A 26,143-nucleotide genomic window follows, 5' to 3' on the forward strand; every position below is an offset into this window, starting at 1 on the left:
GGAACACTATTTATTTTGTTTTTGAGTGGTTGGTGAAACTAATTGTTTTTGTGTGCAGATCTCAGAGCCTAGGCTGCCTACAGAGACGCGTTTTTTTGACGGCCTGCTTATGGGCCGGGCAGCTAGCGGATCGTTAGGAAAGATTAGATGAATGTGATCATTTATGTTTGGGCCTGAAATCGCTGAAATCGCTCACCCAAGAAGTTAAATATTGAAATTGGTTTCTAACCTTCGTGTTATTCCATACCTGTATGACTTTCTTTCTTTATTGGAACAAATTTTTTTTTTTTTTTTTTAAAGAACGTTAGTCATACAAAAATGGTAAATGATAACAGAATTTTATTTTTTAGCTGAATTGTGCCTTTAAGATTTAAATAATTGGATTTGTATGGGAAGTGTTTATATTCACTGTCTGATATCAATCTATTTTGAAACATTTAAACTAAAACATTTAGGGTAAATTCAAGTTTTGGTCATTTCAATGAGAAAAAGTAAATCCAAATACCTGAATTCAGCATTTGTGTGACTATTTTTATCTCCTTGTACTGTAACGTGTTAACGGTCTGTGTGTGTGTTTTGTCTTACAGCAGTGTATTTCAAGGTTCTGCAGTGTGTCTCTACACCATGAATGACATTCGCCGGGCATTTTTAGGGCCTTTTGCCCATAAAGAAGGTCCCAATTATCAGTGGGTTCCTTTCCAGGGTAAAGTGCCATACCCACGGCCAGGCATGGTGAGAACAGATTCATACGCCTCACATCATACACTATCATTCATAAGTTTGGGGGTGTAATTTTTTTAATGGTTTTGAAATTTATTTGATCAAAAACTGCAGTCTTCAGTGTTACATTTGCTTTTTCACGATTCTTTGATGAATAGAAAGTAAATTAAAAAAACATAATTCATTTGAAATAGATGTTTTTTAACAATGTAAGTTTTTGCTGTCACATCTGATTAATTTAATGCATTCTTACTGAATAAAAGAATAAAAAAATCTAATTGACCACTAACTTTGAACAGTAGTGTAAAGTGTAGTGTAGTGTGAATGTTAGAAAGTAAATATAGGTTTAGATTTGTCAATAACTGGTTATAGGTTTGGTCTTGCTGACCTGTGTAGACTGTTGATATCATGTGAATGGGTTGTGCTTCCGGATTCTACAGATATCTCTCTCTGTCTCTCTCTCTCTCTCTCTCAGTGTCCCAGCAAGACCTTCGGCAGTTTTGAGTCAACTAAAGGTTTCCCTGATAACGTAATCCAGTTTGCAAGGCACCATCCGTTAATGTTTAATCCAGTAACTCCACTGGGGGGTCGGCCAGTGTTCCTGCGTACTGGAATACCATACAGCTTCACTCAGATTACTGTAGACCGTGTAAATGCAGCTGATGGACACTACGATGTAATGTTCATCGGCACAGGTAGAATACTGTCTGAATATTGACAAAAGGATCTACAGTCCAGACTAAACTGTCTTTACTAGTTACGGCCCTGGTTAAAGCCCCTCTGTGTTTCTCTGCAGATGTCGGCTCTGTGCTGAAGGTGATCTCTGTGCCCAAGGGAAGCTGGAGTAACACAGATCTTCTGCTGGAGGAGCTTCATGTCTTTAAGGTGAGATAAGGAATGTGGGGATTTTGTGACTGCAAGTGAGCTAAATCAGTCAAAACATGCATTTATTGATGTTCTCATATGGAAAAAATATTGTTGCATTAAATAAAGGTTCATTCTAAAAATGATTAAAGCTTTCTTTTCTGGTTAAAGGGTTAGTTCACCCAAAAATGAAAATTAGCCCATGATTTACTCACCCTCAAGCCATCCTAGATGTGTATGACATTCTTCTTTCAGACGAATACAATCGGAGTTATATAAAAAAATGTCCTAGCTCTTCCAAGCTTTATAATGGCAGTGATCGGTTGTATATTTTTTTAAATCCATCAAAGTGCATCCAGTGCGTCCAAAGTTAATAAAGGCCTTCAGAAGTGAAGCGATGCGTTCGTGTAAGAGAAATATACATATCTAAAACTTTGACCTTGACGCACAACGTAATGACAAACGCGGAAGCGCAGAGGATAGAGTAAAGCAAAACACCTGTCACGAATTAGAAGTCTAAAATTACCATTTTTAAAGAGAAATGGTGGAGGAGTTTGAGTTTGTTGTCCAGCTGTTTGTTTGAACCGCGAGAGGCGTCAAAGCTTACGATACTCTTACATCCTATGTCATACATCGTCAAGTGTTACTCTTTTGGCGTAAGTCCACTTGCGTAGGCCGTCTGCTGGAAGCTAGTTATTTTAGTCGATAAAGATTTAAATATGGATATTTTTCGTACACAAATGTATCGCTTCACTTCAGAAGGCCTTTATTAACCCCCAGAGCTGCGTGGAGCACTTTTATCATGGATGGATGCACTTTGATGGGTGAAAAAATCCATTTTAAAGCTTGGAAGAGCCAGGACATTTTTTTAATATAACTCCGATTGTATTCGTCTGAAAGAAGAATGTCAGATACACCTAGGATGACTTGAGGGTGAGTAAATCATGGGCTAATTTTCATTTTTGGGGGAATAGTATCCCTTTAAGGTTCTATTTGTTAATATTAGTTAGCTACAATAGTTAACATGAACTAACAAATAAAAATACTAAAGCATTTATTAATCTCAGTTAATTATTAAAATCAGTGTTGTCTAAAGTTGTCTTTGTTAATGACATGAATAGTTGTATTTTTATTATCTAACATTAAAGATGAATAAATACTGTAACAAATGTATTGCTTATTGTTAGTTAATGACGGGGCCTTATTGTAAAGTATTGTAAAATCTTATTGCAGGATTCTTCATCTATTACCAGTATGCAGATTTCCTCTAAACGGGTGAGAATGAGTCTTTGTTTTTATAAAATATCTGCTATTTTTAAACAGTATTAAAGAATCACATGAAAGCAGCATATTAGTAAGTCATGTGATCATTTTCTCTGTCTCTACAGCAACAGCTGTACATTGGCTCAGATACAGGTGTTGTCCAGGTTCCTCTGCACCGCTGCAGTATGTACGGTAAAGCCTGTGCCGAGTGCTGCCTGGCTCGAGATCCATACTGTGCCTGGGACGGACACACCTGCACACGCTACCTGCCAAACACAAAACGGTAAAACCTTCATGGGCTTCAATCAAACATGTTGTTTTGAATTTTAGACCACGTAGAATATCTGATTCAAATTGCAAAATAGATGCATTTAGAGACAGTCAAACCTGATGAAGTATTTTTTTGCTATTTTTTTGCTTCTTTATAGTATATATGTTTATGTGTGTGTATTCATGTGTAGAAGGTTCCGGCGTCAGGATGTGAGGAATGGGGATCCTAATGCTCTCTGCTCAGGAGGTAATACTGCAGTTTCTCTCTCAGCCTCTAGGAGGAGTCATTTCTCTGTTCTCACTACTGTTATTCATTCACAATGTGAATTAAAGCAATGGATCTCAACTGCTGGGTCACAAGTCTGCAAGTACCAGAGATAAAATACACTACTATTCAAAAGTTTGGGGTCAGTAAGAGTTTTTAAAACGAAATTAATATTTTTATTCTGCAAGGAAGATTTTTATTTTGTTACAAAAGATTTTAATTTCAAATACATGCAGTTCTTTTCAACTTTCTATTCATGAAGGAATTCTGAAAAAATAAAAAATAAATCTTGGTTTCCACAAAAATATTAATCAGCACAACTGTTTTCAACTTTGATAATAATTAGATATGTTTCTTGAGCACCAAATCAGCATATTAGAATGATTTCTGAAGGATCATGTGACACTGAAGGCTGGAGTAATTATGCTGAAAATTCAGCTTTGCTATTAAATTATTATTTTTTTTAAATCTAACTTTTGAATAATAGTTTATGCTATTAAACATAAAATGCCAACATGGAGAAGTTCCATGACATCCCGTCAACCTAAAAGTAATTAATTTAATTGTATAGAATATTAGCTGCGAATTTTAATATTGCCTATTTATCAGTTATCTGCCATAACATTTAAATAATTATTGTGTTATTGCTGTTGACCAGAATTTTAATATCGGTGCATCCCTTTTTTTACACATTGTTGAGCCTGTGCAGTTCATATATTTCAGTGTTTGGTTTTATTGACATTTTTGTTTACTTTTTGGTAACATTTTTGTATGATAAACAATTTGTTACTGTGTTGTGTGTGTCGCCTCTTTATATACAGTGTAAAATCGAAAGCAAAATGATTTAAAATTATTTCTAATATGAGTAACTAGAAGTGGCTGAGAAGTGACAATGCAAGTATAACAGTGTTTTGCGTGTGTGTCCTGCAGACCATCAGAAGCAGCGTGTCCTGGAGAAGAGGCTGTACGCTGTGGATGGAAGCAGCTCCTTCCTGGAATGTATCCCAAAATCACTACAGGCCCAGATTACATGGACCTATCAGAAGCATCCGGAAAACCCACGGGAGGAGGTGAGAGAGAGAGAGGCAGGCTGGGTTAGATATGTGGGGTTATTATGAGAAAGACGGATGCAGACAGCTTTGATGAGAGATGATAAATGTGTGTCTTTGTTTAAATTAATGACTTTCATTCTCTCTCGCCTATCAGTGTAATCACTACTGATGCTTGATGCATTTATTGTGTATGTGTGTGTGTGTTCACAGGTTCGTCTAGATGACCGTGTTTTGCAGACCGAGCGAGGCCTGTTGCTGAGACGAGCCGTGCGTAGAGATGGCGGTGTGTATCAGTGCCACGCAATGGAACATGGATTCACCCAGAACCTCCTTGCGATCACGCTGGAGATTTTGCCTTTGGCTGGCCCCGCCCCCTCCGCTCTTAACCCTCGCAGCCCTGCACACACCAATCACGGGCAGTCCACCAATCAAAAGCTGTGGTACAGGGACTTCATGCAGTTGGTGGATCACCCAAACCTAAACACAGTCGACCAGATCTGTGAGCAAGTTTGGTCACGCAAGCACAGCCTATCAGGGAAGACCGCGCCAGGTCCAGCCAATGAGGCGCCGGCTCACGACCCGCTGCACTCTAAAAAGTGGAAGCACCTGAAGGAAGTGAGGAAAGGACGAAATCGCAGAACGCATGATGGGAGACCCGCACCCAGAGCGCCGCGGAGCGCAGGAGAGTAGCGAGGGATGAGAGGTGGAGTTGAAAGAGAGACTGAGAGACAGAAAGGAAGAGCAAAATAACCACTGGAGGTGGACAGATTCTCACACAGCATCTCATTCATTGACTGTTTATTGCCTGTTCAGCTTTTTATTACCCCTGTGACGACACTCCACTGCCTGTTATTAGTCTCTATATACTCTATTGGCCTCATCTCCAGTCTGAAGACTCAATCTAGTGCCCCCACGACCCCAATCCCGCTCCTGTCAACATCTATTACAAACCTTCCAACTCCTGACGGTTCTCCAGAAACCCATACTCCATCCAGTTCTTCTAAAATACTAACACAAACTCAAAAAACTCCAAAAAATCCCTTTGAGTTGTAACAGGAAAATCTTCGAGACGCAAAGACATGCATGTGCTGCGTAATTCAGTAAACACAGGCTCTTGTGGACACGCATTGAGTAAATCCATGTATACTCTTCTATGTCTTCATCTGGGTGTTTGTGCTACATGTGTTCTGTAGATTAGATTATCCTCTCACTTTGGCCCTGACTCACCAGCACCAGATGAACATCATCTCTCTTCTTATTCTTTCACTGCTTGAAGACTTAAAACACAACATTTCAAGCTCAAAAGACAAAAAAGGAGAAAAAAAAACTGTACATTTGTGATCTGGTAAGGCTGTATGAGTGTTTAAGTAAAAGTTTTTTCATTTGACAGTAATTCTATACCTTAAACGTGGTCAGCGAAATTGACATTTCTGGCACATCTACAAAGTAACAAAGGTGAATTATTATTTTGAGATACTAAGTTATGTGTCAGGTGTTCTGATTATGTATTGTATGAGACTGAGATAGACACAGCATTAATGTATAGGGGGATTATGGGTAATGTATGGTCCCAGACAGTAAGGAAATCTACAGAGAAACCTTTTTAGATACTTTTAGGTCTAATCTCAGAACTAACCTGTTGAAACCGAATAAGGCAGAATAGTTATGTATATTTGAATGTGTCTGTATAAAAAGCAGGAAAATCGCACTCTCAAAATCTTACACAGTTTTACCATATTCACTGTTTAAATGAGCATTCTGCGAGCATCATATTCTGTAACAGCACAGCGAATGTTTTATGTATGCTAGTACATAATGGGTAAAATGAGAAAACATGGATCCAAGGCCATCTCTCAAGGCAAGAAACAAGAAAAAGTGTCCAAGAAAAATGTTGTTAGCTCTAACACGTTTTGATTTATTTTTAATTAACTCTTTCTGTCTCTGGGGAAAAGGAGTGTTGAATTAGTCAGTAAATGCATGTTTACAGACGCTTGATGCCAAATTTCTTTTTTAATGCATTGCAAATAGCGATGTGGGAGCGAATCATACAGATTGCAAAAGTCAAATTCTACAAATTTACCATGGAGCGTCCTGGGGAAAAAATACCATAGGCTATTATTATAGTCGCTACTCTAAAAATGTGGTAATTGATATCCACCACCACAAAAAGGCAGAAATTGAAAGCATTCAAAGGCTATTAAAGTTTTTTACAGTGTTTTAGACTGTTCTGCAAGGTAGTGAGTGGTGCTCGCGCAGGAGAGATAGTGGACCCGATGGCCTCGCGCTGTGTTGTTATGGCGCTCTCTTCTGGTGTTTGTGGTTTCTGCTGTGTCGATGAGAGAAACTTGACATTAAATTAATCGATTCCGAATCCGATTCATTTGTAAACGGATGTAAGAATGTTTTGAGTAGAACTGGTTGGTTATCATGTGGTAGTATTTATATCAGTTGTCTAAAAGTTATACTTAACGGTAATTTTTGCATGACTTTAAACGTCGAGAGTTTTTGTTTGTTTTACAATGGAAAGACCATGTTTTAAAACTGTTCTGCGAGATTATCTGATATTTTCATCGTATATTTATGGATTGATAAAATAAGCTAAGCTTAATGTGTTGTTGTGGTTTGTGAAAAAAACTGACCTATGTGTAATGAGGAGAATATGAGAACGTCCTTGTGTGTATATTTTGAAATTCTTTCCCAAATTTTGAATACATAAAGACCTAACCTGACACACTCCATTTAAAAACCACATTCTGGGTCATTTAAAAGACTATATACAGCCTTTCCAACTAATCTTGTTCTCTTTCTGCTTTGTGACGCTTCTCAGCTTTTGAGAGAGAGAGAGGGGGATTGTGTGTGTGTGTGTGTGTGTTAATGTGAGAGAGGCTCTGTGTGTTTGTGCTGTTAAATATTAGAATTTCTGTACATTGGGGAAAAGTGAGTTTCATTTTGTGGACAAGTCAAAGGTCAAAGGCCAAAGTTGACATGAACACTGTATTACTCCCTGGGTATTTTCTCTGTGGGTTGTTGCATCAGACTGTAAATGATTAACACAATAAAACATACAGTTAATTCAAAATAACACTGTTTTAGTTTTGATAGAGCGAGTGTGAGGTAAGAGAAAGAATGAAAATTGTGACAAAACTCTGTGTGTGCATTAGCGCAATCTCACCACTCGAGTGCACTGCTGTGTTTCATGCTAGTTTGTCACACTTTTAACTCCATATAAGGTTTGTTTTAAAAATTGTTTTTGTACAAAAAAAAATTTGTCTCATTACTTTAAGTTAAAGGATATCGGGGGGGTTGGGACAGAATAATTGAAACATAAAAGGATTTAAATTAAACATAAAATGATTCTTGAAACAGCAATAAGATGACACTTTTTTCTTTCTTTATTTTTTAATTGCAAAAAATGCACAACATAAAACACAACAACTTGCCACACATTGTTCCGTCTGCTAATTGGTAGTAATGTCTCTTATTGTCTGTCTGTGACAGCTGTAATGATTAATGATGCTAATTAGGCCTAATTAACCCTTCACTATACTCCTTAACCTCTCAGGCTCTCATTAGAGGTGTTGATTTAAGAAAGCATGGTCTCAGTGTCGACAGACTGTCTCACTAGCTATAGATTCTTGCACACATATTTTATTTTCCGTCTTTCGCTCTGTCTCACATACGTCAGATCAGACAGACAGAGCGAGAGAGTATCAGAGGCTGAAAAAACAAACCATGACATCGGAGGAGAAGATACAAGATGAGCAGAGAAAGATGAGTTTGTACAAGTGGCATAGAAAAACACAACCTGCCCAAACAATGATAATGAGTTACTTAAGAGTTAATAAGGCTTTAGAAAATATTATTTGTGGATCTAATTATAAGGGATGTGGGAAACTGGACAGAAAAAGAGAGAATAATAATAATAATTAATAATAATAATTCATTACATTTATATAGCGCTTTTTCTAGGCACTCAAAGCGCTTTACATAGAGGGGGGGATCTCCTCAACCACCACCAATGTGCAGCATCCACTTGGATGATGCGACGGCAGCCATATTGCGCCAGAACGCTCACCACACACTAGCTTACTGAGAAAGCATGTGTGGCCCTTAACCTGCGCTAAACTGGCTGTAATGAAGCCCCTTGACTGATTGTGAGTGAGCAATGGTGTTTCCATTCATACTTTGGCAGTGTGCATCTTTCTGTAAGGTGACTGAATATGTCTACAGCTGTGCTGCTCAGTAGCCTATAGTGCTAAATGTGTATGGGGAATAAAATCCTTTGTAAACAGGTATGCCCGTGTTGGGCAGTAACGCGTTACTAGTAATGCGTTACTGTAACGCAGTTACTTTTGACAGTAACTAATACTGTAACGCATTACTTTTTAAATAAATTAACTCCGTTACCGTTAGGCTACCATATGGCGCGTTGTCCGTTACTTTTTTAAATTAATAAGTTGCTGGAGCGGCTGAGAAGTGTGCGCTGTCATTACACAGTACGAGAGCACTGAAGAGACTGCTAGCATTATACAGAGCGAGAGGACACCTGAGGACACATAACAAACTCACTGGCTGAGTTGTTTACGTACACGTGAGGCAGCGCGAGCACGGAGATTACAAGCTGCACGGAGAGCGCACTTGATGCGCATTTAAAACACAGACAGCGAAACGGTATGAATACAGAACACTTAAGTACACATTGCCATATCATTATAAAGTAATACATTTTTTGACTAGATGCTGCATCAGCAGCAGAGAAAGAACAGAAGCTTGCCGTCGAGTCTGAGAGGAATAACATTAGTAACGGCTAACTTACCTCAAGCGATTAAAGCAATGTGACAAAAACACACGCGGACCTGACCCACATGTTTTATATCGCAATTGTTACCATCTATATGCATTAGTTTATATCCAGCTGGTTACTTTTATGCATTCATTAGCCGGCGAAGTTGTATTTTTAAAACTAGTGACGTGATTGATTGCTTACATTGATATGTTCATGCAGCCGACATCAAGTCTAATCAAGTGTTCTAACATTTAAGCAAATAAAGTGAAAGACTGTAATATAGGTCTACATTTATGTAATTTTAATGCTCTGGCCTTTGCAGATATTTAAATATGGCCATCTTCTTTAAGCTTGAATCATATAAATGGTAACACTTTACAATAAGATTACAATTTTAGCATTAAATATGGTTAATAAATGTTGTAGAAGTATCATTCATTGTTAGATGTATTTGTATCTCCTTAGTTAATGTAGGCCTACTATGAACTAACAAGAATGATTAAAGTACAATTGTATTGCTCAAATATTAATTCATGCAGTAAAAACCACAGTGGTAAAAACGTATACTGTCAGCTGCATGAACATATCAATGTTGAGAAAGCAAACAAGTCGTGCACTAGCTTTAAAAATGCTTGTTTTGTTATTTATTTCAGAAATCCTTGATATATTCAGTTTGTGCTGGTCTGACTTAAATAAAATAGTGTTTAAAAATGACTTTCTGTTTAAGTCAGTTTTGTGTTTGTATACCATAACGCATAAAAGGGCATTAATGGGAACATTTAAGAACTTTCTTTAAAAAAGTAACTAAAAAGTTACTTTTAACAGTAACACATTACTTTTTGGTGTAAGTAATCAACAAAGTAATTGAGTTACTTTTTGAATGAAGTAACTAGTAACTGTAACTAGTTACTATTTCTTAGTAACTAGCACAACACTGTGCCCGATTGGACCATGAGGGTGTTTGTTCATGTTTCTAAACAGGAAGTGGGTCAGTAGTGTGCGTCAATGATGACAGTTCCTGCAGCTGCGGTATTTCACTGTTTAGAGCAGTTACTTACACATACTTCCGCAGCCTTCGCTTAATGACTAAGTGTTTGTGTTTGCTAAGCTTGAGTTAGAGCACTTCAGATAAATGTGAGGTTGTGTTGAAACAGGATACAGTCAGGCAGACTTGGGATGAGGTGACCCTAAATTAAAAGGTTTTTGTTGTAAAAAATAAATACATTTTATTAAAAACTGACTGAGTTTTGAGTGGTGCTTGCTCGCAAAACCTGCTACAGAGTTGGAGTTAGTCCTACAACATTCCCAAGTACAGTATGTTTCTAAAGTGTGTCTATTGGTATTATGGCCTTGTTTCGTCCAGTAAGCAACAAAGTTGTCTTCCGCTGCTTTGTAAATTCTGCAACTTCGATATCATTATTGTCTGTAGCACAAACAGTGCAAGATATGTGCCAAAGTTTGGTACAAATAGCATAGGTTTAAGGCTTTGAGCAAGTTACTAACCCCGAATATGAACAATAGCCAAATATGCTACTATGGTTTAAGATCAAACTCTGATTCTTTCTGTGAACTTTCACACAAAGACAAATAAAACACAAGATTTTGGCAAAGAATTAAATGATAGGAAATGCACAGTATCCGTTTAAATACTGTAGACACTAGATGCAGTTCAGTGCCTTTCTCACATTCATGCACTTTTTGATCTGTTACATCCACAATGCTATTTAACTTTAAAAGAGGCATAAAGAGATAATGTTTGACTCCCTTCCCTTCTAAAGTTGAAAGAACCCTGAAAGGTTATTGTAATTAAACTGTTTCAAACACATGAAAGAAATACATTTTATGCTTTCACTTTATGATACTGCCAAAGTGAAATGATTTCCATGCACCCATACACTAGTGAATCCACTCAAAATAAAGCCGAAAGTGATGGTAAAAAACCCCCCAAAAAACCAAACATGAACTAAGAGTAGCCTACGTTTACAAGACAATGATGTGATAAAAACAGATACGTTTTTCAAGCCTATACAGTTGACAACATTGTCAAAAACTATCCCGCTCACACGGATCTACGAAAACTACTAAAAACGATGTATTATCTTATGCTGAAAGGCCAGTAGTTGGCGGTGTCACTTTGTAAAGAAAAAACCACGCACCTATAGACTAAACATGTAATAAGCATGCATGTGACGTCAGTGTTTTCATAAATTAGCATTTTTGTAGTTTACGTGGAGACGGTATCGTTTTCAAAAACTTGCACTATGAAACCCGTTTTCAACAGTTTACATTTTCAAGCCCCCAAAACACAAAATAAAAATGCCCAAACATGGCCTTTTAAATGTGTAGGCCTATTAATTTTCATGACTTTTCCAGACTTGGATATATGATGAAGCCTAATTTTAAAAGTGTGATTTCTAAGTTTTCTAAAACTGTGGGACTCTTGGTTCTTCAAAGAAAGTGGGTACATTTTTTATTTTTTAGTTGTTTTAGCTCATTTGAATGCTTTTCGCCCCTGATTCGCCCCCTGAGTAATTCTGGGTAAATAGTCTCTTGCACCAAAGGTGAGGCGAGTTATGTGACAAAGTTTACTCTTCAGGTCTGGGTTCTAAAAACAAGTAGAAATAAAAACAGAGATACATGACTTTGCAATTAACTTTTTAACACTGAGAGCGAAACCATGGCAGTTTGACATTTATACAATGTAACCACATCAACCTGCTAACTACATCACATATAAACGCACATTTGGGCCTCGTTTAGCTGGTGTTTCGATTCTGGCTGGGTCTAGTTTATGAACGTCTTCACTGATTTTATAGCTCTTTTACTGTGGTCTGTTCTCCAGCAGAAATATATCCCAGCACAGCCGCTTTGTTCCTAATGTCGAGCCTCGTAATGACTAATGACACTAACATATGACCTCACTTGAATGGAGTCATTTTTAAATTGAGCACTGACAAAGACAATCTCAGGAGAAAAAGACCTTTTCAGCATGATAAACCAGCACACGATGGAGATCGTAAAAGGAATATCTGTAATGCTGAAGGGTCACACCCAACCCCTGGGTCCCGCTAAGAGGGGGTCGCTCTGAGCTGACCCGGTGTGAAGCAAAAACCCATAAAACTCTCTGTGAAATATTTTATTTATGTATCACTGAACCAAACAGAGGTCGGAGTTTTCTGCATGCAAGAATCACTTTTAAATAACACATAAATATATCAGACACACTGGTTAAAACACTGCATTTATGCTGTATTTTATATACAGAGAAAATGAACTAAAATCAGTACAATCAACGTTTAAAAAGAGTGAAAAAGATGCTGTTCATGTTATTAAAAGTATAGGACTCCAGTCAGATTATTGTTTTAATGTTGTATTTACATTAAAAAGCTGATGACAAATGAAGGATCAGAGCAGTTCTGCTGTACCCATTCACAAAAAGCAGTTTCAGTGCAAGTCTATGCAGTCAGTCCTGTCAGGGCAATGAACAGATAAAATTATATTAAGTGAGCTTGTTTCTTTTGTTTGATTTGTTCCAGAGGTTTGATGATTTTTCTCCTGAAGTTCTAAAAAAACATTGGAGAAAGTTTGCAGGCCAAACACTTTCTCTCCATCTCCAGGAAAGATTTGTACAGACAGCAATGTTTTAGAGAAAGCGTTCATTTTCCCCCCAGACCTTTCTAACTATAAATAAATAAATGGTTCAAGTGATGCAGGAGTTTTTCGTATAGATGTACAAAGTAAACTAGTGAATGTGAACAGCGAGAAAGGGCACAGATGTTCGCATCAAGGTTACTTTAGCCGCTGAACAGCTTTTGCATCAATGAATGGTAAAACATCAAATCAGCTGTCTGGTATTGCATCAATTAAATTATATATGATTAAAACATTTTAATACTTTATAATAAGGTTCAATTCATGAAAAAGTTAGGTGGTCGTTAAAATACATGGTTATTCACCTAATAAATATGTGCACATGACATATTGAGTTTAAATTATAGTCTTACCAGAATAGCATCTTTAACTGCGGCTAAAACAAAAAAAGTCCACGACAACATACTGTACAAAATCGGCATAGAAAAAAGATGAACACAGCAAAGGCCTTGCAGTAATATTAATAATAAAAGTTCTCAGAGGTCATTTCCAAAACAATTGATAACTCACACACAAGATAACACCAGCCGTGTTTCTATAGTCATGTGTACACTATGCGTTTACTGTATATGCACTATGTACTCAACCGTCTTGTGTATGAATTTTATCCAGTTATTTTCTCATCCAGAATTGGAGTCTGTTAGCCTCTCCCCCTCCAGTACACAATTAGCGCTGTGAATTGGGACGCACCTTGAGTAGTGTGTTCATACTGAAAACACCAAAAAGAAAAAGTTCACTTCAAACACCCAGAGAGTGCATGGATGATGATTAACCGAGATAACTAAGTGTAGAATGTTGAACACTTCTTGCACTCAGCAGTCCAACTTTAGAGTAGAATAAAGGGGTAGTGTAGGGTTCAGACGACAATGACAAAATGCTGAATGACAAAATAAACCTTCTAAAAATCATTCACTTGACGGAAGAGTAATACATAGTTATAGGTACACAGTGTCTAGTTGGGCATTTGGACACAACTTGAGAAACAAGAAAGAGCGAGTCTGCGGTGTGATACATAACGCCAGTTTCAGTTACAGCATTGCCATGCATAACAACAGAGATTAAGAAAAATCAGACCACTGAATGCCATTATTGACCAATTAGAGTCGAGTATTCCAGTGAGCTGCGTGATAACATTAATGCATTAAGTATCATGAACTAACAACAAACAGTATTTACAGCATTTATGAATCTAGGTTAATGTTAATTTATAAATATACCATTAATTCATGTTCATTCATAATAAATTGATGTTCATTTATACAATGTCAAAAAAGTCACAATGCTGTAAAATTATTGTCCATTGCTATTTCATACTAGCTAATGCATTAACTTAAGAATTAGACCTTACTATAAAGTGTTACCAAAACTTTGCAAAGAATGAAAAGTAAACTGACCCTGTACAAAGCTCTGTAGCTCATGATCGCGATGTGGTGTTTCAAGCTGATTAAGAACAAAATCAGTTCTGTTGAAGTCTCAACGGTCGTCAACCTATGATTTAGTTACCAGAAAATAGTCTAATTAGTCCAAACTTTTAATTCTTTACAGCTTAATGAACTGGCAAGCTGAGTTTTGTTGAGCACTGCCATAGCTCTCAGTTGAGGAAAAGTCTCTAAGCATTATGCCCTGTCGTATCACAGCCAGACGAATCTTAAATGAATATATGTTTTTTGGCACCTGTTATAGCAGTGGCAGCGCTCCAGTCTACTAGTCCCATCCTGTCTACCCTCATTTGTTCCAGTAAAAAGATTTTGCAGCTGCTAAGTTCTTAAGTGAGACATTAGCCACGGTCTACTGTGAAGTGATGAGGGCCGGCTGTCCTGGTCACAGGAATATTTGGAGAGGAGGCTCAAGAATGTCCTAATTAACATGGAGAAAGCTTGGACTGCTAGACATAAAACCTACATTATTTTACATCACCAAACGCAAGTGTTTATGTGTGTGTATAAGGGCATCTAAAAATCCAGTCCACTTTTCCATTGGAAGTCCATTTTGCTTCACGTGGGTCTGTATTTTACTCTAGTGTGTTGAGGTCCCGTGGAGAGCGGATTCGGGATTCTCCCGTGCTCTTTTGGATTCGTGATTTCCGTGTGGAGTCCTGCGCTTGCCGATATTTGTCCATCATGCTTTTGTGTTTGCGTCTTAGCTTCTCATTACACCAAACGCGTTCGCAGTACTGCTCCACCTGCGGCAAATTTGAAGGACCAATCAGCTGCAAGACGTCTTTGAACCACGCCCTGGCTGGCCCACGGTTGGCAGGGGCTGTGCTGGCGGGGCACGGTGACCACACTTTATACTTGCTGTCACGTGACAGGAGGTCCGAAAGGGCGTCGGCGTGTAAGACGTCCAACCAGAAGCGTGAGAGTGTTTGCGAAAATCCGTGTTCCCGAGATCGACACACGTAGATGCCTTCGTCCTGACGTAACACACGCCGGAACAACAAACCGTCATCTGTCTTAATGATACGTTCATCTAATACCACCTGAACAGAGAGGAAAAGAGAAATGATTGGAAATGTACAAATCACATGGTTTCTTTCTCAAATACAGTAAATTAATACATAAATAAAATGAATACATTTCATTGCATTAGAGAAACAAAATGGGATCTGCAAACAAATTAACTTTTCTTTCCCAATGACTGCTCACCAATTAGTTTCAAGGTTATTTTCAGTAGATATTTGAAAGTGTCTTAAAAGTAAAAACACACCTATTCATAACAATGGGTGTGGCGAGCAGGACGAGGCCGAGGGCCGTGAGAGAGATACGAGACCGGTGCGTCGCACAGGTGTCGCTCATCAGTAGCCTAATCATGCCACCGGCCTCACACCTCTCTCACGGCCCTCGGCCTCGTCCTGCTCGCCACAATGGGCATTTCATATACAAAATGTGTCCAAATGTATTCATTTTAAAATGTATATTTATTGGTTAATAATTTAAACGTGAAATATATTGTGAGCTTTTGTAAAAATTTTGAGAATTTTGAAAATTTATATTTTGTTGTTCATTTTTACTTCTTTGTAACATAGTACTTTCTAGAATAGTTTGTACTTGTTTCTCCTCACCATTACCGCCTTAAGTCTGCTCAGTGTGTGTTGTAAACCAAAATTCATTCTAATGCTACTTTGGAACAGTATTTTTGTGTGTGTGTGGTTGACTATACAAACGAAACTGATTCCGATTTTTTTCCTCCCATGTGGCACAGATCGGATATGACCCACAAACGTGCAAGCAGGAAAAAAGCACATGGATCCTGATATTCTCAGATTTCATTCAATATGTGGAAATAAAGCTGATATGAATCGGATATGCGCATTTGCGTCTGCCATGTAAGTGGGCAGATCGGATATTCACTTGTCAATGCGAGTCGTACATCATTGAAAAAGTGAAGGTGACGAATGAGGTCAACTCAGGTGGACACCAACTGCAATCACACGACTCTTTTCAAAGGGGCAATAAAGGATGAAGGCTCAACCCAATGTTTTGCTGACCTTTAAATATGGTGTGGAGAGCAAATGCTTGTATTATCATTTCCTCTGCATCTATTGCAAATCGCTCCATTTTTACTTCCTTTTCAGCCTAAGCTTTTCCGGGTCAACACGTCTACCTTGGGTTATTTCGCCAAGTGTATAGTGTAAGTGCAGATATCGGATATGGGTCACTTTTAAAAGATGTAAGCTGGTCATCAAAAAAATCAGATATAGTCAACAGATCGGAATTGGGCATCAAGACCTGAAGTGTAAATGCAGCCTAATAGTAAAGAGAATAAATACTGCATATGAAGTAAATATTTTGTATTTTACATCTATTTTAATTTATTTGGACTCTAGTGCAATGACAATATAAAAGGCACTTTTATAAAATGTCACAATTTGTAAAAAAAATATTATTTTACAGCTTGAGATTTCTCTTGAAATTTAACAGCATGTTGTCCTTATCGCACTCACTATTTTTCTAACACATTATAAAATGGTCTTTATAAATGAAAATATATAGTTGCCTTTATATCCACTTGTTAAACCTGATGTCACACGTCACCATTTCCAGGTCCAAATCTATGAGATCCCAGAAGCAAACAAAAATGCTAATATACACTCAATGTGTGCTGTAGTACTACTGCAAAATCATAATCCTAACCTTGATCTCCATAGTAAAATCTCAGTTGGGCAGACACATGATTCATTCTTTCTGAAATATTTGTTTTAATTTCAATTAAATGAATGTCCAATTACATTTCCAACTTAAACTGCCGTAAAATCTCAAATGCTTTAGAGCACAGACTTAAGTTTGATCTCTTTGCAAAGATGACACTTGGCAGAGTATTGCTGAAGTGAAAAAAGTTAAACAGTGAACGTAAAATTTAATTTAATTTAATTTGGCCGCATTAGTTTTCACTAGGTGAAATTCGTCTCCCATTTATTCCCTATGAGGTCATTTTTGACAGCGAAGAGTACAAGTGTGACTATTTTTTTCAGGACCATTTAACCTGTTAGAATCATGTCGTTTTTTTGTGTGTTTTTGTGTTTCATGTTGTGTTCACAAGTGCCAAAACCTTTACCAAGTTTCGTACCATTCCGATGAAGAAAAAAATTCAAAAAAAAAAACAAAAGTAAAATTTTTCAGTCAAAAATGACCAAAGAGGTGTTCTATAAATTAATAGTCCACATAAAAGGCTTTTGAGATTCATTTGAAACGGAGTAGACTTGAAGCCAGAAACAGTATGTCTTTAAAGCTGCAGTCCGGCGTTTTTCCTCTTTGTCGCCATCTCTGTTCGAAATCTGCAATTGCAATCATTCGCGGAATTATCAACTTTACGTGAGTAGTACTTCAACACCCTCTCGACACGGCACAGCGCGGATGAACACAGTGTTTGAGGAGAGTGAGCAGCTGTCAATCACCACGCCGGTGTGGATGCATTCAGAATCACAGATTAGCCTATTCTTTTTGGAAGTATAACCAACATAAGAATTTTCACCGGAAAATGTCATCTGAACAAGTAAGAAACATCCACCCTTGTTCTGGTTCTGACATTGCAGTAAATCGCGCTGATTAAATCTAACAATCGCTTATAAGTTATTATAAGTTATATAATTATTATTATAATTATATCACGCAAAACCGTGCAAATGATACTTTGTTCTCACATTGTTAATGTTAACAACGTCAGCATTGCGTGACTACATGTAATGTCCTTCCGATATTATCCTTGTTTTCGCATGGGTCCGGTTGCAGTCTCTTTTTTTCTGTAGCCACTCCGATGTCCGAACGAAGTCTTTTGTATTTTACAGTGGGTAAATCTGTTGTCTCTGGTGATTGTAGTTTGAACCTTTCTGGATCCGCCATCAAATTGATAAGTTTAATTATATCAAGTGCTGTGAGAAAAGGCAATAAATCTCCACCTCCAACATCCTCACACGCAATATAGCCTACTAGCCGTGACTCCTCCTTTATGTGTACAGATGTGACGTAATGACGCAAAGATGCTCACATCTCCCGCGGAAATCCACCAGTACCACTGGAGTTAAAAACATTATTACAAGCTTACCGTTTTGAATCGAGCTAAGGCAAGCAGATAGTTTTGAACACTGGCTGGTTATGTATTTTATCAAATATGTATTTTGGATCATTTTTAACCCAAAAAAAGCTACAGACAGCAGCTTTAACAAAGAGAACCCTGGCATCAAATAGTTTAAAACCCCTTATATAATGCAATGATTTTTCAACATTTTTAAGTGTCCAAATACTTTTTTGGTGTCCTTGTAGATATCTTCTAATCCTTTTGTATGTCTCTCACCTCTTCTAAGTGGTCATCTCTCTGAATGTGCCATGTGACAGTGGCCTGTGGTGATCGAGGGATGCACTCCAGGAAGGTGCTGTTGTTCTCAGTGCCATAAATGACCCGTTCTTCAGTCAGATCCAGATCCTCCACTACAAAGAAAATCACATGACACTTTAACACAGTCACACAACACGGTTCAGAGTAAGGCAAGTCAGGGATTTTCCACTGCATATGTGTTTGGATAAGAGTACACATACATAATCCCTTTTCATCACCAACATCCTCACCTTTGGCATGCAAACACTCAAGCGCTCTTCACTCACACCTCTTTTGTTCTTTCCTCTCATTCTCTCTCTCCTCTGTGATGAGAGATGGGGAGTGATCTGTCTGTTCATCTCTCACTCTATCAGTTCCTGTCTTTCACAGAGAGTTTGTCTCAGTTTGCCCTTTAAACCCCATTAATCTTCCTATTAGAACAAGCTCAAAGGTGTATTGAAGTTTCTAATTCAAATGATTAAACAATTTAACTTCAAATCTCCGGAGGAATTGCTCTTCTCTTATGCTTTCACATCAGTGAGCTCTTTGACATGTAAATGAAATTGAAGTTGTCAGAGGATGCCACTGGTGCATTGACATTCATGCTGCATGGCTGCACTCAGTTAAGGAGGCTGCCACCTCTCTCCTTCTTTCTTACCACTGAGGTTTTGGTCCATGCACTGCAGTGCTGGGTTTGCATGTTTGATGTCCTGTCTCCGGTAACGCCGTTTTGTGTTTGGCAGGTAGCGTGTGCAGGTGTGTCCGTCCCAGGCACAGTATGGATCTCGAGCCAGGCAGCACTCGGCACAGGCTTTACCGTACATACTGCAGCGGTGCAGAGGAACCTGGACAACACCCGACTGTGAACCCACGAACAACGTTTGCTGTAAGAGGGGGAGAGAAAATTAACAGTTTTGGTTGTTCCCTTGAGCAAAATAGGGATAGTTCAACCAAATAACAAATTCGGTCATCATTTACTTTCTTTCCTCTCTGAAACACAAAAGGGGATTAGTAGAATGTCATGGCTGCTCTTTTCCATACAACAAAAGTGAAGGACTGGTGCTGTCAAGTTCCAAAAATGAACAAAAAGCACTATAAAAATATCTGACCAAAATTTAAAAGTACACTATGTAACTTTTTTGTGTTCAAAATTAACTAAATTTAAATGATAATACATCATCAATCCTTCTTCCAAAATATATATTTTTTTAACCTTATTCACTATGGTAAGCCTATTTTAAGTGTTTATATTTTAGACCTGACAGGATGGTTTTCGCAGTAAATTGCGTACATGCGTCGCTCGCCTGTGCATGTCTCGTAATATCAATTGTAACTTTTTTGTGTTCAAAATTAACTAAATTTAAATGATAATACATCATCAATCCTTCTTCCAAAATATATATTTTTTAACCTTATTCACTATGGTAAGCCTATTTTAAGTTTTTATATTTTAGACCTGACAGGATGGTTTTCGCAGTAAATTGCGTACATGCGTCGCTCGCCTGTGCATGTCTCGTAATATCAATAAATAGAGAAAAGCTGCTCAAGCCACTTTGATGAGTGTATGCTGTGGGAGTGGCATAGTTGTCAAAGCGAGCAAGAAAGGTTGACATGGAGCACGCTAAATCTCCAACCTCCGGGGAATCACCCGTTTTAAACAAATGCCGAACAGACGAGAGTCTGCTGCCAAAAAGAGAACACGATAGAGCTCATAATAAAACGAGAAAAAACATTGGCTTGGCTTTTCAAAGATGGCAGGAACTGAGGTTCCCTTTTGTAGTCACTTCGAGTTACGTCGAAATGACGACGAAAGGGGGTTTTGCTTAGAAGCCTATCACCTTTGAGTGTTAAAAAACGAGCCAATGGCAAAGAAATGCCATGGGTCTGCGGAATTTGCATAGCGTAACTCCGCCCCACCTCGTGGGTATATAAGGAAGAACGCTGGCAGAATGCAGACATGTTTCTGCTTCGGAGCCAAGAGATCCTCTTCACTCCTGCAAGCCTGATTTCTCTGACTGTCATCGAGTGTCTTCGAGACGAGCAGCTCTCCAGTCTGTGTTGGTGCAAAGGCGATTTTCCAGCGAGATTCACATTCCTGCCTGCTGATCTGTGCAGTGGTCTGCATCCAGCGTGTGTGTTTCTCCCTGGCCGCTTCAGCGCAGGCTGCTGAGCGTCCTCTCACAAAAGAGCTTGCACGGGCACGTCTTTTTCAAGATATCTCGCCCGTGTGTTTCTGGGTGCGGTCGTGCCATTTCTCCCTCTGATGGGCATGATCGCTGTCTTGCGTGTTTAGGCTTAGAACACGCTAAGGCAGCTTTCATGGATGAGTCATGTTCTCACTGTGGGAACATGACCATCGCTGCGTTGAGATCAAGACTCCATGACCTTACTAAAGGTAGAGTCCCCTCTGCCACAACCCGATCTACCCCCTCCTCGAGAGCTGGTACTTCGGCTGGTGGCCAGGGTGATCTGAGGGTTACGGTGTGGAATACTGCCCCGACGATGCTTCCTTGGGCCACACACCCCTCACCAGCGCAGCAACCCACGAGTTTCTTGGGTGCAGCCGCGGGGCCGTCTTCGGATGTGCCTCGCATCTCATTCGGGGCTCCAGAGGAGGATATGATGTCGATCGCCGCATCGCAAGGAGAGCTGGAATCTTCTGGGGATGAGGATTCGGCTGTGCTGCCGCCCCCCGGGGTCCCAGCACTGTCCGAGTCCGATCCAGAACTGACAGCTATGCTCTCCCGGGCCGCCGCGAGCATCGGGTTACCGTGGAACCCTCCACCCTGCCCTGAGCGCTCGCGGTTGGATGATTGGTTCTTGGGGGCTGCACGCGCTGACTCTCATCAGCGCACCCGTCTCGTCTACTTTGGTGGCGAAATCCTACAGAGCTGCGGGGAACGCCGCCGCCTCGCTGCATGCCATGGCCATCCTCCAGGTCTACCAGGCCAGGATGCTCAGGGACATGCACGAGGGTAGAGCTGACCAAGGGCTCTTTGATGAGCTGCGTGCCGCCACCGACCTCGCTCTCCGAGCGACGAAGGTGACCGCATGCTCGCTCAGTCCAATCAGTCTGTTCGCCGCCGAGGACGCCCTCTTGCGACTCCCGCCCCTCCCGCTCGGCCCCAGCAGCAGCCTTCACCCGGGCTGCGCCGTGGAGGTGGACGCAGGAAGGCGTCCCAGTCCGCTTAAGCCCCGCCGCCCGCTAAACGCCAGGCCAAGCGGCACTCCTGATGCGGACAGCTCAGAGAAGGGCTACAGTTCTGCGAGGAGGTGGTAGCAGGGCCACTCCTTCCCCCGGTGGAGGGCCAGGGGAGAATCTTTTGGCCAGCGGCACCCCAATGTGGTTAATGACAGAACTGACTCACTCCCAGAGTGTGCGGACGACAGTGCGTGCCGCTTACGAGCCTCACCACTCTCGCTCCCCTCTCACACAGAGTTCTCGGACGACAGTGTGCGCCGCTTACGAGCCTCGCCACTCGCGTCCCCCTCTATCGCCAGACCCCTGTCAGACGAGACCCCAGTGGACGCGGTCTATGACTGTGCTCCCACACAGGGACGCTATGCCTCCCCAGTCCGAGCCAGTCATACTGCCTCGCTGTCTCACCGAGGGTACGTCTGTGGTCCCCATGACCCTGCTGGTACAGTTTCTGGGAACCTGGCTTCAGCTTCCCAACCTGTCCTGCTGGGTCGCCAGGACCATCAGGCTCGGCTATGCGATTCAGTTCGCATGATCTCCTCCCCGCCTCCGGGGAGTCCGCTACACTATGGTCGGTGGCAATGCCCCTGTCATGCGTGCGCAAGTCGCAACCTTGTTGGCGAAGGTGCGGTCGAGATTGTCCCTCCAGCCGAAATGAAGTCCGGGTTCTGCAGCCCCTACTTCATTGTACCGAAGAAATCCGGTGGGTTACGGCCAATCCTGGACCTGCGCGTTTTGAACCGATCCCTTAACAGGCTTCCGTTCAAAATGCTCACGGCCAAACGCATTTTCGAATGTGTTCAGCCAAAGGATTGGTTTACAGCGATCGACCTGAAGGACGCCTACTTTCATGTCTCCATTCTTCCTCGACACAGACCGTTTCTTCGGTTTGCTTTCGAGGGGAAGGCATATCAGTACGCGGTTCTCCCCTTCGGGCTAGCACTGTCTCCTCGCGTCTTTACGAAGTGCCGTCGAGGCAGCCCTTGTGCCTAGTAATGGGCGATATAAACGATATGCGATATAAACGATACAAAATTGGCCTACGATAGAGATTTTAATTCTATTGCACTATCGCGATAATGCATGTTGATGACGCAATCTACCCGCGAAATTTAGAGCCACGAGCTGCAGCCGGCTGCAACGCATCATCATATTCGTCATCTTGAATAAACATGGCTGAAAGCGTCAGCGAAACAGAGGAGCTCGTGAAAAAGACGGGTGCAACATCTATTATTTGGACTTGGTTTGGATTTAAGCCGTCCGACGAGCAGCAGGAAAATATACTCTGTAGAGTGTGTGGGGCAAAAGTTCCAGCTAAGAGAGGTAACACGACTAATCTGTTCTACCACCTCAAAACTAAACATGTCGTTGAATACCAGCATTGCCAGGCAATGCAGCCAACCGCAAAATCCAGTACGAAGAAGAACGCAGGACAGAAAAAACAGGAACTGATCCAAACCTCAATCCAACAGTCATTTTCAAAAGGTACTCCTTATATCAGGAAGAGCCCGCGATGGATTGAAATTACCAGGGCCATAACTGTTTACTTGTGTAAGGACATGGTCCCTTTTCAAACGGTAGAGAGACGCGGCTTTAAAGCCATGATCAGAGCTATTGATCCACGATATGAGGTGCCAAGCCGCAAATACTTCACAGAAACAGAGATGCCAAAAGTGTATGCCGAGCTCCGTGAAAATGTTGAAAAAGAGCTGCGTGACTTGAAATACTTTGCTACTACAACGGACCCAAGCTGCAACGGTCAGAGAGCCACTGCCGCACACAAGCACAGAAGCAGCAACTGATGGTGCTGAAGCAGCTTCTTTGAGGCAATCAAAGAAGGTAAAACGGAGCCTGGGAAGCTTTTTCAAAAAGACCTCCGATGGCACAGCTGCTCTCGCTGACAGAGAGGTCATCGAAATAGAGCTAAAAAGTTACCTGCAGACAATGCAGGTTGATGGAGAGACTGACCCACTGGACTGGTGGCGGCTGCACCAAGCTAATTTTCCAAGGGTGGCTAGACTGGCCCAGAAATATCTCTGTATCCCGGCCACAAGTGCTCCTTCGGAAAGGGCATTTAGCTTTGGTGGCAACATTGTTACATGCCACCGGTCTCTGTTGAAACCAGAGACTGTGGACAAGCTTGTGTTCCTGGCTAATAATCTTTAGGGCCTTACAAATGACAAATGGTGTGTATTAAACAAAATCTCAGTGTTGTGCCTGATTTTAGGATTCTTTTTAACTGAGAAGACACCAGACAGTTTTTCTGTTCTTTGCATATTTTGTGTCCTTTAAGAAAATAACTACAACTACATTTGCACTTTTTACTGTATATATGGCATGGCTCTACTGTAAAGAAACTTTTATACTTTAAAAATTTTCTTTTGTTGACGTATATGTCCCTTATACTGGAAGTATTTTATTTATTTATTTATTTAGAACTTTCATTTAGCACTTTAGAATGTTTTCATTTGAAGTATCTATGCACTACACTTGGAAGACTTTTCTTTATTCAAAATAGCCATGCCTAATACTGGAAGTATATCCCTAATTCACGGTGTCCGTTCCTTTATTAACAAGACACCAGTTTTAATTTCATTAGGAGAACAAAATGTTTAAAACCAAATGCGTTACCTTAGGCTGCAGGTTTGAAATATGTTTTTATTTAAAGTATCTCTGCATTACACAAAATAATTTTCTTTGCCTAATTAATACTGGAAGTATTTTCAGTACAGTGTGTATGTTGTTCCTTAACTAAAAAGACACCCGTTTTTCTGTTCTCTGCAACTTGGGTGGCATTTAAGAACCAAAGACTTAAACAAATTAAGTGTAGTGCCTTTTAGAAGGCCATTTATCTGCAAAATTGTGTTGTATAATTGCAGTTTTGCTTTTGCACAATAAATGTTCTTAAAACGACATACAACGTTTCTTTATTTCTTAAAAAAAAAAATGTAGCAGTTTGGCTTTCCTAAGGGTCTATATAGCCTGTTCTGAAATGGTTCTATTATAATTTATATATCGCAATATATATCGTTATCGCAAGAGGCTGCAATGTATATCGCAATATGGATTTTAGGCCATATCGCCCATCCCTGTGCCGCTTCGGCTACACGGGGTTCGCGTCCTGAACTATCTTGACGGCTGGTTAATCCTAGCTCACTCTCGAGACCAGGTTTTCGAACACAGGGACCTAGTGCTTCAGCACCTAGCTCGTCTGGGCCTTCGGGTCAACTGGGAGAAGAGCAAACTTTGCCCCGTGCAGAGGATCTCTTTTCTCGGTATGGAAATCGACTCGGTCGCCATGTCCGCGCAGCTTACGAGCGAGCGCGCGCAGTCACTGCTGACTTGCCTGCGTCAAATTCAGAGCAAGAGTGCGGTTCCACTGAAACTATTTCAGAGGCTCCTGGGGCATATGGCATCCGCAGCGGCAACCACACCACTCGGGTTGCTTCATATGAGACCGCTTCAGCACTGGCTTCGCGATCGAGTCCCGAGGTGGGCATGGCAACAAGGCACGCTCCGAGTACCAGTTATTCCGACCTGCCGTCGAACCTTCACCCCGTGGTCAAACCTCAGCATCCTATGGGCCGGTGTGCCCCTAGATCGAGTTTCCAGGCATGTTGTTGTCTCAACAGATGCCTCCACCACGGGTTGGGGTGCCATGTGCAATGGACATGCTGCCGCGGGCTCCTGGACAGGACCCCAGCGCCTTCTGCATGTCAATTGCCTCGAGTTGCTGGCAGTACGATTGGCTCTGCACCGCTTCCATGCGTTGCTCAAAGACCAGCACGTACTAGTCCGTTCAGAGTAGACAATACCGCGACAGTAGCGTACATTAACCGTCAGGGTGGTCTACGCTCCCGCCGTATGTCGCAACTCGCTCGCCACCTCCTCTTATGGAGTAAGAAGCATCTGAGGTCGCTTCGTGCTATTTACATTCCAGGAGACCTGAACTGTGCAGCCGACGAGCTCTCATGGATTCAGCCTCTCTCCGGCAAATGGCGACTCCATCCCCAGTCGGTTCAGCTGATTTGGGAACAGTTCGGGGACGCTCAGGTAGATCTGTTTGCCTCCCACGACTCTTCCCATTGCAGCCTGTTTTATTCCCTGACCGAGGGCATGCTCGGCACGGATGCACTGGCGCACAGCTGGCCGCAGGGCCTCCGCAAGTATGCGTTTCCCCCAGTGAGCCTTCTCGCACAGACCCTGTGCAAGATCAGGGAGGACGAGGAGCAGGTCATTTTGGTTGCACCCCACTGGCCCAC

At 40.9% G+C, this 26,143-nt stretch overlaps 2 protein-coding genes across 3 annotated transcripts in view; one reads left to right on the forward strand and one right to left on the reverse strand.

Annotated features, from left to right (window-relative positions):
• The window catches only part of sema3b (sema domain, immunoglobulin domain (Ig), short basic domain, secreted, (semaphorin) 3B), a 34,172-nt gene extending 28,053 nt beyond the window's left edge, over positions 1–6,119 (forward strand). Inside the window, exons 11-18 of one of the 2 annotated variants that reach the window (XM_056260873.1) lie at positions 588–732; positions 1,196–1,415; positions 1,517–1,605; positions 2,818–2,859; positions 2,973–3,130; positions 3,309–3,364; positions 4,313–4,452; positions 4,645–6,119. In XM_056260873.1, coding sequence (XP_056116848.1) covers positions 588–732; positions 1,196–1,415; positions 1,517–1,605; positions 2,818–2,859; positions 2,973–3,130; positions 3,309–3,364; positions 4,313–4,452; positions 4,645–5,124 — 1,330 coding nt within the window. In that variant the 3' untranslated portion in view covers positions 5,125–6,119. The remainder of the gene's footprint in view (positions 1–587; positions 733–1,195; positions 1,416–1,516; positions 1,606–2,817; positions 2,860–2,972; positions 3,131–3,308; positions 3,365–4,312; positions 4,453–4,644) is intronic. The other variant, XM_056260874.1, reaches the window with a different exon arrangement.
• An 8,024-nt stretch (positions 6,120–14,143) lies between these two features.
• The window catches only part of sema3bl (sema domain, immunoglobulin domain (Ig), short basic domain, secreted, (semaphorin) 3bl), a 40,917-nt gene continuing 28,917 nt past the window's right edge, over positions 14,144–26,143 (reverse strand). The window contains exons 13-15 of the mRNA XM_056260875.1: positions 19,341–19,566; positions 18,662–18,795; positions 14,144–15,350 (exon numbers count right to left, since the gene is read on the reverse strand). Of these exons, the coding sequence (XP_056116850.1) occupies positions 14,883–15,350; positions 18,662–18,795; positions 19,341–19,566 (828 nt within the window). The 3' untranslated portion in view covers positions 14,144–14,882. The remainder of the gene's footprint in view (positions 15,351–18,661; positions 18,796–19,340; positions 19,567–26,143) is intronic.

The sequence above is a fragment of the Rhinichthys klamathensis genome, unplaced genomic scaffold, assembly GCF_029890125.1.
Source record: "Rhinichthys klamathensis goyatoka isolate OS25496 unplaced genomic scaffold, OSU_Roscu_1.1 h1tg000180l_1, whole genome shotgun sequence".
Classification (NCBI taxonomy): domain Eukaryota; kingdom Metazoa; phylum Chordata; class Actinopteri; order Cypriniformes; family Leuciscidae; genus Rhinichthys; species Rhinichthys klamathensis.